Source organism: Perissodus microlepis, chromosome 9 (assembly GCF_051167445.1).
Source record: "Perissodus microlepis isolate ML-2025 ecotype Zambia chromosome 9, ASM5116744v1, whole genome shotgun sequence".
Lineage (NCBI taxonomy): Eukaryota > Metazoa > Chordata > Actinopteri > Cichliformes > Cichlidae > Perissodus > Perissodus microlepis.
In genome coordinates this window covers 15,148,335-15,163,782 of record NC_140469.1, presented here as the reverse complement: position 1 = coordinate 15,163,782, position 15,448 = coordinate 15,148,335, and the positions used below count along the sequence as shown (strand labels likewise).

Genomic DNA, 15,448 nt, shown 5'->3' with positions numbered 1-15,448 from the left:
GTTGTTTTTCTCCAAATGCCTGTGTTATCACAGCTTTCATATAACCTGCTCCTCCATCTACACGTAAGTAGAAAGGCTTATCATAATCAGGCAATGCTAAAACTGTATCTGTCTGTAATGCCTATTTTAAAATAACTGAAAGCTTCTTCTTCTTTTTTCTTCTCTATAGATGCAACATTACATTTTCACTTAAGGCATTTTTAGATAATTTCTAGTTTTTCAAAGAATTCACACATCTCACACATCTTACATATTTCAAACTTTGAAGTTAGGGTTTTTTATATATATATATATATATATATATATATATATATATATATATATATATATATTTTTTTTTTTTTTTTTTAACCTTTGCATTGCTCACAGCTCATAGCTCACAGCTCTAAAACTAGGCATTTGTAAATCATATGCCTAATCACTATGTGTCACTGTGATCCACAAGTATGGTCACAAATTCATTTCCAAACCAACAAAATAAAATAATCAAACAAAAACAAAAAACATACATGAGTCAGGACACAAAAAGAAAAAGAAAAAATGCTGCCACTGAAACAAAGCAGAAGTGTGAGGGAAAAAACTGAGCTCACAGACAGCTGCATGTGTTGGCTTTTAATAGCATGCAGCTTCTGCTCTAAAAAACAAATAAATAAGAATAAAAGAAAATGTGTAACATGCTCATCAGCTTAGCAGTGTCCACTTATTTAATTCAGTTTCTCAATCCTGTAGCTTTAGCTGTTGTCTACAGGGTTTGGCTTATTAGTTGTTATTATAGGTGTGCTCTATATCTCAGTAATGTTTCATCTAGGATGAATGACAGGTTTTCAAGCAGGTCAAGTGCCTCTATGCACTTAATTAGTTTAGATATTTTCTTTATTTTCTTCATCTCATATGTCATTATACTGAGTTTGAGCAAACCTTAAGCTTGATGCAGACTACTTCATAACAATCGTCCACCTCACATCATAACTGACTAAGATGCTTCTTATTATTAATATTAATATTATGTCATTATTAATATTATCATCTTTTTCTTTCTATATCATAACAATAGTATATTACAATATTTTATTAGTGTATATCACTATACTACTACTGAGCCAATTTAATAGTTAGGATCATCTTACTCAGCAAACAGATAATTTAGAATTCATCCAGTCTGCGCAGATTTGCTTTTTCTCTGAACAGGTTTGTGCCTACTTTTTTAGACTGGTCTTCTGTTTGCCTCATCTCAGATCCAACCTTCGGTCACATTCGTTCTCTCTGTTGCATGGCGAACCAAGCAGTTTATTATAATATATTATTTATATTTTATTTTGTATCCATCAAGGGCTTCGGGTGATCTGCAGTTTCACCCTTTCCCAAGCTGGAGACATTTACCTTTTCACACACTTTCCTTGGCTGAACAATGACACAGCCTTAATGTACCTTATGCATCTCTCTATTTTATTTAATAGGTTTTCGTGCGAATTATTTCCTTTTATTCATTCTATACATTCTGGGCATGGTCATCATGCCAACTGTGTTTCATTGTTAATATCAGTTTACAGGTTGTTATCCTTGCTATTATTAGTTTCAATACGTTAAAAATAAGTTCTAATGTAATTTTGTCTTTGTTTATTTTATTTTTGTACTTCTTATATTTATATCTATTCGGTGGGGTCTGTTTCCAATATTTTTAAACTACTTTAATCTCTAGTTTTCACTTAATAAGGGTTTTGTCAGTCACTGCACTGTAGTGTGACCTGATGCTGATTTTACTATTAAAGTATCTTCTGAGAATTGTACTTCCTGTGGTTTTCTGTTCAAAACGGTTTTACATGCTCCTGTATCACATAACATCTGCACTGGTTTGCCATTAACATATACTGTCAGCGTAGGTTTGCCTTTTACTTCAGACACTAATTGATAGACATTAAATACACTGTTAACCTTTGCTGTATTTTTCACAGTAAAATACCACAAAATGCCCAGTAACTTACCTGAAAACATTTCTACAGTTAATTACTGTAATTTGCTTTGCATTATGGGTATATTAAGGTTATTTACATTTACTTACTGTATTTTTTAAAATTGCGGTAGTAGTTATACCTACCGTTAACACATTAGCAGTAGTGCTACTGTATTATGTGATTTGAATGGTTCATCATACTGTTTGTGTATTTTTACTCTTTCAGTGGTTGGTTGCAATAGTGCATTACATTTTAACTCTTTCACTGCCAACCATTTCCAGATTTTCCTCCAACCTATGCCATTTGTCAGTATGATACCAGTGAAAGTATTATGGTTTTGACTTTTTAGGGGACTTGCCTGTGTGAAAGGTTCAAGAATTCTGATCATCTAATCTGCTGCATGCAGTTGTATGCACATGCACAGCTGCTGCAAATGTGTGCTTGCCACTGCGTTGCCATAGAGATCAATTCAAGTGACAGCTGCTCCTGGGGAGAGGGAAAAGAATGCAGAAAGGCCTCCTTGTAGGGAAATTTTATAAAGCAAGGTTCTCCAAATCTCTCCCAAAATTCTGTGTTTTCTTAATTGACTTCCATTCATATGTAAAGACTATAAGGTTAACTACAAATAAAAAAAGCAGAATTCACATTGCTGCATCTCCATCACTTATCTCTGATTAACCCTGAACAAGATTCACACTTCCTTTTGTTAATTTTTTTACTTGCCACTATTCTGTTGTTGGATTTCACTTAGGTTGTTGCTGCTGTCTGTTTTTGTGTAATTTTGTACTTGTGACAAGTAGTGACTAAAGTTATTTAAAAAAGACGCAGAAAGGCGAACTTCAGTCAGTGGAGAATATTGTAATAATTTGGCGGAGGCTTCTCAGTCGAGCAGTAACTGAATTGCTCATTTACTGAACGTGCAACATGTACAGAACTCTTCTGGGAACTAGTCAACCCAACTTAGTGAAACACACACTGAATGCATGCTGGCCCCGCCCACCCACCTACCTCTACCAACCACCACTCCATATCCTGACTGACATGACCTGTGATCCAGTGATTGACAGGAGAGGAAAGACAGGCCAACTTTGTTAACTCTTCCTTACGATATGCTCGAAAGGACAAAAGATTTTGCACCTTGTTATTGTTGGACCTCTGTGTGGAAACTGCAAACGGGACGTCATAAGGTAATGCAAAGGACTCTCCTACCTAACATACTCGTTTATTAATTTTTAAGAGCATATATATTTTTTGTGTGGGGGAGGGGGGGGGGGCTTAAAATCGGTGTTAGCTTGGTCGAAATAGCACATTAGCTGAATTATTCTGGAAAAAATAGGTTGTGTGTGTTTTTTTTCTTTTCTTATTTAAATATATATTTAGATATATATTTTCCACGGGGAGGGGCGAGGAACACAGGCGCAACGACAGTCTTTGTCTTTTTCCCGCCGAGTGTGGTGCATTGTCCTCCTGCGCTTCTGTTCTATGACTATTGAGAAGCTGGCCACGCTAACAGTGGGACATTTAGCTTCAGCTCTTTGAAAGACAAGACAAAGCAGCAGGTAAAAATACACATTTAATGAGAATAAAGAAAGACAACTTTTTTTTTGGAAATTTAGAGACTGCTAAAACAATCGTATCCAGTTTTGAGCTTGCTCATGTAGGTTAGCCTGCTTTATTTAATTTTGTGTGAGCTGCAGTACACAACATTAAAAAGTTAATATAACATTAGGTTGGTGGCGTGAGGAACTCCAACCTAAGTTTAATATTTATTATTTTTTTAAGTGGGAAGGGGAGAGCATGTTTTTTTTCCTTTAATACAACGTCTTCCAGGGTCTTTTTCATAGGAAAACCATGTAACGTCTGTGTTAGGTTGGTCAAAAGAGCAATTAGTTGAATTATTCTGGAAAAGATGGGTTGTGTGTTTTTTTTCTTTTATTTACTTATGTAAATATATTTTTCAAGGGTTAAATAAATGCAACATTAAATTAACAATTGTCTCTCTGTCTTTTCCCGCCCAGTGTGGTGCATTGCTGTCCTCCTGCCCTTGCTGGCCGCGCTGACAGTGTGATGTAGCCTGAGTTCTTTGAGAGACAAGACAAAACAGCAGGTAAAAAGACATATTTAGTGAGAATAAAGGTAGACAACATTTTTTTGGAAATTTAAAGACTGCTAAAACAATCTAACCCAGTTTTGAAGTTTCTCATGCAGGTTAGCCTGCTCTAATCTCAACTGTGGTTTATTGTTTCATAGGTTCCATTTAAAAAGCCAAGGAAAAGGTCTACCAGGGAAAACAATGAGGGTGATGTTGCCATCAAAAGGGGGAGATCTGAACTTGATAGCTATGGTTGCATCAACTGGCAACCCACAACCCTACCAGAAGGAGAAACGACTGAAACTTTGGAGACAAAAAGACAGACTATGTCAACTGTCTTCAGATCAGCAGGTCCTCAAGTAATTGAAACAACAGATGTAAATACTTATATGTCTTTGACTTATATTTACCAGAGGCACATGCTTAATTCTTGGCCTGCCCCCACCTTATGTGAGGTTCAAGAGCATTGGCCATTTCTTTTTACTAAAAGAGGCCTCTGCACTCACTTCCACACACTCACAGATATTGAGGTAGAGACACGTCTCAGTGAAGCCCTTCTTACGAAAGGAAGGAGAATTTTGAACTTCTTTCAAAGCCAGAGACTTCAGTGGAACAAGGAGATTGAACATCTGCTACGTGAGTGCGACAGTGCAAAGCTGAACCACAACCAGATCGCCACAGCAGCCATCCTTCTTCTGATGAAGTACTTCCAAGAAAAAGAGGACTCAATCTTCATCTTGGCTGACGTAATTATATTTAACATTTTACACATGCACTCTCAATACTGTCAACATAAACAAAGGAAAAATATTTCAATGATTTTGGGTATCATCATTCAAATCAGTTCCTTTTGTGTTTTAAAGGCTTTTTCCACCAAGATGTCTGTTGAGAGAGAGATGACCTTACCCATCACACCAAGGGTAATAGCGCTTGGGAAGTAAATAGTTTCAATCCTCTTGTAATATTTTTGTAAAAAATCTATGTAATTATTGTGGTATTTGTACCCACAACAACTTACGTAACAGGGGTTTGTCTGTTTTATATTGTATAAAAATAGAATACACACAGTTTGCTGCTGTTTCTCTTATTATTTATTATACACAATGACCAACAGGAAAAAACAGCCTAACATTTCAGCACAGGCCAAAATGCCAAAACATTAGGCAGTTTTTTCCTGTAATTGATCATAATTTTCATTACATAATAAATAATAAGAGAAATAGCAGCAAACCGTGTGGATTCTATTTTTGTACAGTGTGAGGCCTGCTATCCAGCATTCTTGTGGAAACCTTATTTGTAAGGGTGAGCACATTGTCTTATTGGACTCTTGTCTGTTTTTAGGGAATAATTTCATGTCTGCAAGCCGCTGGATGATCAGTTTGGAGGGCAAGGTATTTTATGAGCCTGAGCAGATGCATGACTTTGCCAGCACCCTTGCTGTCTTCTTTGCGTCATACTACGTTTTCAACCTTGAGTATCAGGAGTCAGCGTCCATCACACTGGAGATGATACAGAGGTAAATACTTTACACCATTAAAGCTTACACCATTTAAGAATGAAATATATGTGATAGCTTGACTACAGTTGCAGAAACATATAGGTGATTGCTGTAATGTATGTTTTAATTTTGAAATTAAAGCAGCCTTTTTTCCGTTAAAAGGTTCTTTGTGAGGATCAATCCAGACATGGGAACAAAATGCCCTGCAAAACTTGGTACAAGCCGCAAGACAGGTCGTGTCGTAAAGAGGAAGGTTACAAGCATCAGCCCTCGGATCACCACCGTCCTCCAGCGGCTCTCTGAGTTTGAATGGAGGACTTCCAACTAGGTAAGAATACAGAGATGATAATATCTTTTACATAGCTGATAATTATATACATACTGTACACACATCCATACAACAGTATGAATGATCTCAGACAGATGTGAACAAGTGAATAACCTGAGCAAACATGAATATTGATGATGTGTCTTTGACAGGTGGTGATAAAGACTACGCTGAACCCGACCATCCTGGTAACGGAAATCTAAATCCCATGTCACATTCTATTTCCTGGGACCCACTGATAATTATTACATTTTGTAAATAATTTTTGTTTTACAATTGTAATAGCTTATCTAATGTTCATGCTGGTGGGTTTGTCCTGTTTTTAGTGGAATGAAAAACTGTTTTCCTTAAAAAAATCAGACACAGAAAGGTGAAGGACTGTGTAGTTTTCATGTACGCTTCTATTTATTTTGGTTATTGACATTGTTTTTATTCAGTTGAAAAATGTTTTTCTTGTTAAAAAAAAATTATCAACAATAAATGTTGGTTTAATTCACTATTCTGAGACTACTTTATTGAATTATATTGTTTTTTGTAAATGTTCTTATATTGAATATGAATGTTAATATTATTTTATATGCTGTAAAACACAATTACAGTCTAAACAAATTATACTGTACACAATTACAGTGTTATACCATAAACCACATTTGCAGTACAGTGATACTATAAAACTTAATCACGGTAAGTCTTTCTAACTGTAAACCACGTTTACAGTAAAGCTGCATTACCACAAACAACATTTACAGTAAAGCTGTTATACTGTAATATATGTTTACAGTAAAGTGGTTGAACTGTAAAACATCACAACAGTAAAGATACTGTAGATCAGTAATTACAGTAACTTACTGGCAATAGTGTTGCCAGTAAGTTAATGTAAAAATACAATAAAATGTCTAACAGTGTACTTCTGCGTCACTTTTGTCATTTTCATTTGGCTTTTTCTCATTTAGTCATTCATTTGAATATTGTCGTTTGTCTGTTTTATGTCTGCAATCTCTGGCGAAAATGCCCTTCCTTGCTATAGTTCCAGCACGTATTATCTCTTTCTTCACTTCTTTCACGTAAGTCTGTCTGTCCTACGTATCTCTGGCCCTTTCCTCTAAATCCTCCTCTTCCTCTGCCTCTATTTCCTCTCCTCTGTCCCTGTCTGTTACCTCTAAATCCTCCTGAGAATGCGATAAACCCTGTTTCTGTATCTAATGTGAAGGTACCTGTGCTTGCAGTTTTTTTTTTTATTACACGGAGAGCGTGCTCGGCATGTTGCAATGCGTCAGATAGTGGTCCCGTATTCATTGTGACCCAGTGTTTTTTGACGTGGGATTTCACTGGGGGTAACACGCCATTCAGGAATGCATTTTATAGCTGCTGTTGGTAAGGACCGTCAGGACCTTCATTGTAATCCATTCCTGAATGTTGCCTAAAAACCGGGCGCAGGCGGTCTAAAAAATCGGACGCTGTCTCATTTTCTTTTTGTTTCTTTTGTTTATTCTCACATCGTCTATCTGCCTCTCGCTTCCACACTTGGAAATATTCTAATTCTTGCGTGCGTTTTCCTTTTTTTCTTTAAATTTTTTGTTTCCCCTACTCCTTTTAGTAGGGCTTGTTTAAGTTGTGATAGTGCAGATGGGCTACATTTTCCTTCCCAGGTGGGACATTTGGTCTTTTTAGGATTTCTCCATCTTTGCACACTAATTTGTCCGGCGCCTGGACATTTTTTTTTTCTAACCACTGCTCGTCAACAGTGAACTTGGTGGGCTGATTACCCATTAGGACAGAAACTGCAGAGCCTTCTCTGGTATGAGACTAATAGGAGTGGTTACTAACACGCCCTTCAACTCCACGCTATTCGTGGAGCGGTGTCAGTTTTATGAGACGGAACCCAACCGTTCTTCTTTGTCACCAGTACTTTGGCTACTGACAGGAAATAAAATAACAATAACAGTGAGAGTAATTCAGCAGCGTATTGTGCTGTTTAAATCAATTCACTCTCAACACACAGAAAACACAAACATTTATTACACAATCGCGCAGATCCTTTCGGCGGATCAGTCCTAAAACACCCGTGCGGTGGGTGAGCCCTAATTTGAAATCCTTTCGGCGGATTACTCCTATTTTACACGTAGATCCTTTCAGCCGATCAGTCCTAAAAACCTCTAATTTGAAATCCTTTTGGCGGATTAGTCCTATTTTACATGTGGATCCTTTCGGCGGATCAGTCCTAAAAACTCCTAATTTGAAATCCTTTCGGCGGATTAGTCCTATTTTACAGATCCGTGCAGTGGATCAGACTAATTAAACCCTTTCGGCGGGTGAGACCTAAGTTCGTTTTACGCGAGTGTAAGTGAGTGGTTTCTTTACCTCCCCAAGATTCTCTGGCTATGTTGGAGGTCAGCCACTGGATCCCAGCGTCGTGGACCACTTGATAAGAACACTGGCCAGAACCCGAATTTAAACGTCCCTGGACTTTCACTCCTTCCTAGAGGAGGCTGTCGACAGACTTCAGTGCGGGCTCTCCACGACGGCAGGATACAGTGTAGACCTCTGTTTGGAGTCGCAACAATACAGTTGATGCTTCCTACTCCGGCTCGAAGGACTAAGAAAATGTGAGGAGAAAACTATTAGGAGGCAAAGAAACCCAGACTCAGAGATTTTACATGTACATGGACGATGCCCCGTCACAGAGGGAATCGCGCCGGGGCTCCCAGTACATTCTTTATTTATACTCAAACAAGCTTTCACAGTAATAGGTGTGGCATGTGTAGAACTCAAATAACATCTCCTTAAAAGGAGAGACCGTTAACTTATCTGTTGAAACAGGAGCTTATCTGTTGAAACAGGAGGTAGCTTTTTGGCTGACACAGCACATTTTTCTGCACACAATGTCTCACTCCCTTTTCCTGCAATTGTCCAATTCACAAGCTCTTCTTCCTTTAAATGAAGCTACAAATAAACATAACACAAAACTCAAAATCTTTCAACACACCTTAATCTAGGATGCCTATAGACCCTGTCCACACGTATGTAGCGTAAAGCTGGCATGCTCTTCTTTTATGCAGTTGGAGATGATTTTCAAATCAATGATTGTGTTGACAGGAAATGAGAAAATCCCTGTTTATAAAACACTGATGTACATGTGGATGTAGACCCAATGACCTCTGCTGAGCCTTCTGTGTACTGGCAACATGTGAGGGACTGATCACAACTGTTCAAATGGCCACTGAATCATTGTACTTGTCATCTTATCACATGAGCATTACATGTAAATCACAACACACGACGTCGGAAGTAATAAGCAAGTTTTATGAAAATCATATGCTCAAGTGAGAAAATCATAAGATATTATATTGCCTGTGTGCTAAACAACTGGTTTGATAGAAGAACAAAGGAAGTATTTCTTAAAGATTCATACTATGTACATGCAGCTGACAGTATGTAAAAGTACTGAGCTAAAATAGCCCCGAGTCATAAAAACAGTCCAGTAAAATGTGCTCTCCTCTAATGAGGGTTCCATCCACATTTTGCTGAAACTGTTAATATCATTTTATAGTTATTTTCAAAGAATATAATTTATGCTTCTATTGAATTGCAAGTCAAAGGAGCTTGCAAAGAAAAGCGTCTGGACTTCTTTAAGTTACTTGAAGACGTTTCACCTCTCATCCGAGAAGCTTCTTCAGTTCTAAGGTCAAATGGTGGAGAGTCCCAGATATAAACCTAGTGGGAGTATCCCCCCACAGAGGGACAAAAGGACCCCCTGATGATCCTCTAATCGCCTGAGCCAAGGTGTGAAACTGGGTGTGGGTCCCAATCAGCCAGAGTTTCGGGTGTGTTCATTGTGAAACCTGGCCCCACCTTATCATGCGAATTCCTGAGGTCAGATGGCCCAGGATGTGAGTGGGCGTTAAGGCGTCTGGGAAGGGATCTCAAAACTGGATTATAGATGGCAGAGAGTTGGTGTCGTAAACCCCCGCCTCTGTTCAAAGATGGTCGCTCACAGTGGACATAGATGGCTTCTTTCACTCCTCTTTCAAACCATCTGTCCTCTCTGTCCAAAATGTGAACATTGGCATCCTCGAAAGAGTGTCCTTTATCCTTAAGATGCAGATGGACTGCTGAGTCTTGTCCTGTGGAGGTGGCTCTTCTGTGTTGTGCCATGCGCTTGTGAAGTGGCTGTTTGGTCTCTCCAATGTAGAGGTCTGGGCATTCCTCGCTGCACTGTACAGCATACACCACATTGTTAAGTCTGTGTTTTGGCGTTTTGTCTTTCGGGTGAACCAGTTTTTGTCTGAGCGTGTTGCTGGGTCTGAAATGCACCGGGATGTCATGCTTGGAGAAAACTCTCCTAAGTTTTTCTGATACACCGGCTACATAGGGGATGACAATGTTGTTGCGTCTGTCCTTCTTATCCTCCCTCGCTGGTGTCTGGTCTTCTTTTCTGTGCCTCTTTGCTGACTTTAAGAACGCCCATTTAGGATAGCCGCACGTTTTGAGTGCTTCCTTTACATGTGTGTGTTCCTTCTTTTTTCCTTCAGGCTTAGAGGGAACATGTTCTGCCCGGTGGTGTAGGGTCCTAATTACTCCAAGTTTGTGTTCCAAAGGGTGATGGGAGTCAAAGAGGAGGTACTGGTCCGTGTGTGTGGGCTTCCGGTAAACTTCGATGTTGAGTTTGCCGTTCTCTTCAATGTGCACAGCGCAGTCCAGGAAAGGCAAACAGTTGTCCTTTGTGTCTTCCCTGGTGAACTTGATGTTTTTATCCACAGCGTTAATGTGCGCAGTGAAGGATTCCACTTCTTGTGTCTTGATTTTGACCCAGGTGTCGTCCACATATCTGTACCAGTGGCTGGGTACTCTTCCTTTGAAAGAGCCAAGAGCCTTCCTTTCCACTTCCTCCATGTAAAGGTTGGCTACAATAGGTGACACGGGGGAGCCCATGGCACAGCCATGTTTTTGTCTGTAAAAGCCTTCGTTGTATTTGAAATATGTAGTGGTGAGGCAGAGGTCTAACAGTGTGCAAATCTGATCGGGTGTGAAGTTGGTCCTGTCCTCCAAGGAGCTGTCTTCTTGTAGTCGTTTTCTGACAGTCTCCACGGCCTCCGTGGTGGGTATGCAAGTGAAGAGAGAGACTACATCAAAGGACACCATGGTTTCATCTGGATCCAGGGTAAGTTTCTGGACCTTGTCAGTGAAGTTGGTGGAGTTCTTGATGTGGTGTGGGGTATTCCCCACAAGAGGAGCAAGGATGGTAGCAAGGTGTTTAGCAATGTTATAAGTGGCTGAGTTTATGCTACTGACTATGGGTCTGAGTGGGACAGCTTCCTTGTGGATTTTAGGAAGTCCGTAGATGCAGGGTATGGCATCCCCTGGGTAAAGGCGGTGATATGTAAGGCGGTCAATAATTTTGTCCTTTTCAAAGTCTTGAAGGCAAGCTATAACTTTCTTTTTGTAGCTGCTTGTGGGGTCTCGCTTTAAGGCTTCGTAGGTATTGTTGTCACTGAGGAGAGTAGTGATCTTTGTATGGTAATCTGTAGTGTTTAGGACCACGGTGCATCTTCCCTTATCAGCTGGTAAAACAGTGATGTTGTGGTCTTTGCTCAGGGAAGCGACGGCCTTCTTTTCCTGTATTGTGAGGTTGGATGGAGGGACTTTGGCACTGGAGAGCGTGGCTGAGACTTTCATCCTGATTTGTTCTGCTTCTGTCTGTGATAATTTATTAATCCGTATGGCAGATTCTGTGGCTGTGATGAGGTCCACTATGGGCAACTGTTGTGGAGAAATGGCAAAATTGAGTCCTTTGGCTAATACTCTCTTTTCAGGTTCAGTGAGAATCCTGTCTGAAAAGTTCTTAATCCATTTCTCCTGACTGACTTCAGGTGTGTTTTCTTCTCTGGGTTGTGTAGGTTCAGGATGAGGAGTGTGTGTTTTTGAAAGCAAGGTGTGAAATTTCCTGCGTTGCCTTTCTTTTCCTTTAGAGTGTTGGGCCCGCTGAGCCTTGTCCACAAACTTTTAAACCTCTTCTAAGATTGGAGAGGGTAGAAGGATTTCCAGTTCCTGCAGGGTCTGGCTGATCTTGATCTGGAGGGCATCTATGGTGAAATGGACCTGTCTTATCCTTTCACTTAAAAGGTGATTTTGTGCTCTCTGTAGAATCAAGTCTGCTCTGTATCCCCTGACAGTGGATCCAAGGCGCAGGCTCTTAGGAACAACTCTGCTTTGTCTACATCTTAGTTTGAAACGGAGATGGTTCCTATAATCCGCTAGTTTCCTTGATTCCCTTTCATACTCCCGCACCAGTTGAAGGGTGTTCCTCCCAAAATGTACGGCAATATGTCTGAAAAGAGAGTATTAGCCAAAGGACTCAATTTTGCCATTTCTCCACAACAGTTGCCCATAGTGGACCTCATCACAGCCACAGAATCTGCCATACGGATTAATAAATTATCACAGACAGAAGCAGAACAAATCAGGATGAAAGTCTCAGCCACGCTCTCCAGTGCCAAAGTCCCTCCATCCAACCTCACAATACAGGAAAAGAAGGCCGTCGCTTCCCTGAGCAAAGACCACAACATCACTGTTTTACCAGCTGATAAGGGAAGATGCACCGTGGTCCTAAACACTACAGATTACCATACAAAGATCACTACTCTCCTCAGTGACAACAATACCTACGAAGCCTTAAAGCGAGACCCCACAAGCAGCTACAAAAAGAAAGTTATAGCTTGCCTTCAAGACTTTGAAAAGGACAAAATTATTGACCGCCTTACATATCACCGCCTTTACCCAGGGGATGCCATACCCTGCATCTACGGACTTCCTAAAATCCACAAGGAAGCTGTCCCACTCAGACCCATAGTCAGTAGCATAAACTCAGCCACTTATAACATTGCTAAACACCTTGCTACCATCCTTGCTCCTCTTGTGGGGAATACCCCACACCACATCAAGAACTCCACCGACTTCACTGACAAGGTCCAGAAACTTACCCTGGACCCAGATGAAACCATGGTGTCCTTTGATGTAGTCTCTCTCTTCACTTGCATACCCACCACGGAGGCCGTGGAGACTGTCAGAAAACGACTACAAGAAGACAGCTCCTTGGAGGACAGGACCAACTTCACACCCGATCAGATTTGCACACTGTTAGACCTCTGCCTCACCACTACATATTTCAAATACAACGAAGGCTTTTACAGACAAAAACATGGCTGTGCCATGGGCTCCCCCGTGTCACCTATTGTAGCCAACCTTTACATGGAGGAAGTGGAAAGGAAGGCTCTTGGCTCTTTCAAAGGAAGAGTACCCAGCCACTGGTACAGATATGTGGACGACACCTGGGTCAAAATCAAGACACAAGAAGTGGAATCCTTCACTGCGCACATTAACGCTGTGGATAAAAACATCAAGTTCACCAGGGAAGACACAAAGGACAACTGTTTGCCTTTCCTGGACTGCGCTGTGCACATTGAAGAGAACGGCAAACTCAACATCGAAGTTTACCGGAAGCCCACACACACGGACCAGTACCTCCTCTTTGACTCCCATCACCCTTTGGAACACAAATTTGGAGTAATTAGGACCCTACACCACCGGGCAGAACATGTTCCCTCTAAGCCTGAAGGAAAAAAGAAGGAACACACACATGTAAAGGAAGCACTCAAAACGTGCGGCTATCCTAAATGGGCGTTCTTAAAGTCAGCAAAGAGGCACAGAAAAGAAGACCAGACACCAGCGAGGGAGGATAAGAAGGACAGACGCAACAACATTGTCATCCCCTATGTAGCCGGTGTATCAGAAAAACTTAGGAGAGTTTTCTCCAAGCATGACATCCCGGTGCATTTCAGACCCAGCAACACGCTCAGACAAAAACTGGTTCACCCGAAAGACAAAACGCCAAAACACAGACTTAACAATGTGGTGTATGCTGTACAGTGCAGCGAGGAATGCCCAGACCTCTACATTGGAGAGACCAAACAGCCACTTCACAAGCGCATGGCACAACACAGAAGAGCCACCTCCACAGGACAAGACTCAGCAGTCCATCTGCATCTTAAGGATAAAGGACACTCTTTCGAGGATGCCAATGTTCACATTTTGGACAGAGAGGACAGATGGTTTGAAAGAGGAGTGAAAGAAGCCATCTATGTCCACTGTGAGCGACCATCTTTGAACAGAGGCGGGGGTTTACGACACCAACTCTCTGCCATCTATAATCCAGTTTTGAGATCCCTTCCCAGACGCCTTAACGCCCACTCACATCCTGGGCCATCTGACCTCAGGAATTCGCATGATAAGGTGGGGCCAGGTTTCACAATGAACACACCCGAAACTCTGGCTGATTGGGACCCACACCCAGTTTCACACCTTGGCTCAGGCGATTAGAGGATCATCAGGGGGTCCTTTTGTCCCTCTGTGGGGGGATACTCCCACTAGGTTTATATCTGGGACTCTCCACCATTTGACCTTAGAACTGAAGAAGCTTCTCGGATGAGAGGTGAAACGTCTTCAAGTAACTTAAAGAAGTCCAGACGCTTTTCTTTGCAAGCTCCTTTGACTACGATGACCTGGATGACTGAGAACCTTCACAGACATATTGAATTGCAACACATTTCTAGTGCTATTTTTCCCCAGCCATCATTTTATCAAAGATTAAAAGGGTAACTGACTAAAACCTCCCCCTTTTTTTTTATAAACCAACAAGGCTCGAAAATAGAGACTCAAAAATGACCAAGCAACACCTCTAAAGAACAGTTTTACAAACACTGAACATTATAACCTTTGGGAAGGTATGATTTATTGCAGGTCTCTTGGATACGACTGCACAAGCTGCAACCTAATCTTTCACCCAAACCTTGTTTTAGCTTTCTTCCTGTGCCATTTTTCTGGAGTCTTAATCATACCCGCTATGAAAACAGAAGAAAGTAATTTTTGTGTATTACGATTTTGAGGTTCTTCCCTTAAAAACACAGTACACGGTCTAATGAGCCAAGCCAAGAAATCAGAATTGCAATCACTGTGACCTAGAGTAGTCTCATTATTATTTAGACAATATTCTAGGGATTATAGTTCAACATTTGTCATTTTAAAGATCTTGTTTCTGTAGCCAGATTTCTTTTATTAGTATTTAGTTACAGTGATCTGCTCCTCGTGGTACCTGATCGGTATCGACTTTAGTTGGATAATTCATACCTTTACATTTTATGGTTGGCTGTGGAAATCATGCAAACAACTCTTCTCTCTACATCTTCAAACTTCACTCTTGATTGGAGTCTCTGCTCGGGCTAGTTCCATTTCCTCAGTACATATTTGTTCCCAATGTCAGATCATAAAGGTTTTTAAACATTATGTCTGTTTCATCTTGGAAATGACAGAACGTAAGAAAGAAATTAAGTCAGTTTGAAAGAATCAGGAAAATAGTTTAAACTTTTATTATGTTCCTGAAATGTTGTTGTGTTCCTTCACTTGTAACATATGTCAGTATTTGTGTGACTGTGGAAAAGTACTCTTCGAATGGATTTTGTGGAGGATAGTAGTACCCCAAAAAGTTCATCTTCATCTTCATCAGATGAACAGAATCAACTTTT

The 15,448-nt window shown here is 40.5% G+C and overlaps 1 protein-coding gene and 1 long non-coding RNA gene across 2 annotated transcripts; both read left to right on the top strand.

The window, feature by feature from the left end:
- Window positions 1-3,071: 3,071 nt before the first annotated feature.
- Window positions 3,072-4,314, top strand: LOC146380238 (uncharacterized). The gene is made up of 3 exons (XR_014801397.1): window positions 3,072-3,139; window positions 3,971-4,059; window positions 4,203-4,314. It is a non-coding gene; the product is annotated as an uncharacterized LOC146380238 (long non-coding RNA).
- Window positions 4,315-4,409: 95 nt separating this feature from the next.
- On the top strand, window positions 4,410-6,684 carry LOC146380237 (uncharacterized). The gene is made up of 5 exons (XM_084940364.1): window positions 4,410-4,790; window positions 4,908-4,972; window positions 5,381-5,560; window positions 5,705-5,870; window positions 6,023-6,684. The coding sequence occupies exons 1-4, from the start codon at window positions 4,434-4,436 to the stop codon at window positions 5,868-5,870; spliced, it is 768 nt and encodes a 255-aa protein (XP_084796490.1). The 5' UTR covers window positions 4,410-4,433; the 3' UTR covers window positions 6,023-6,684.
- Window positions 6,685-15,448: the final 8,764 nt, after the last annotated feature.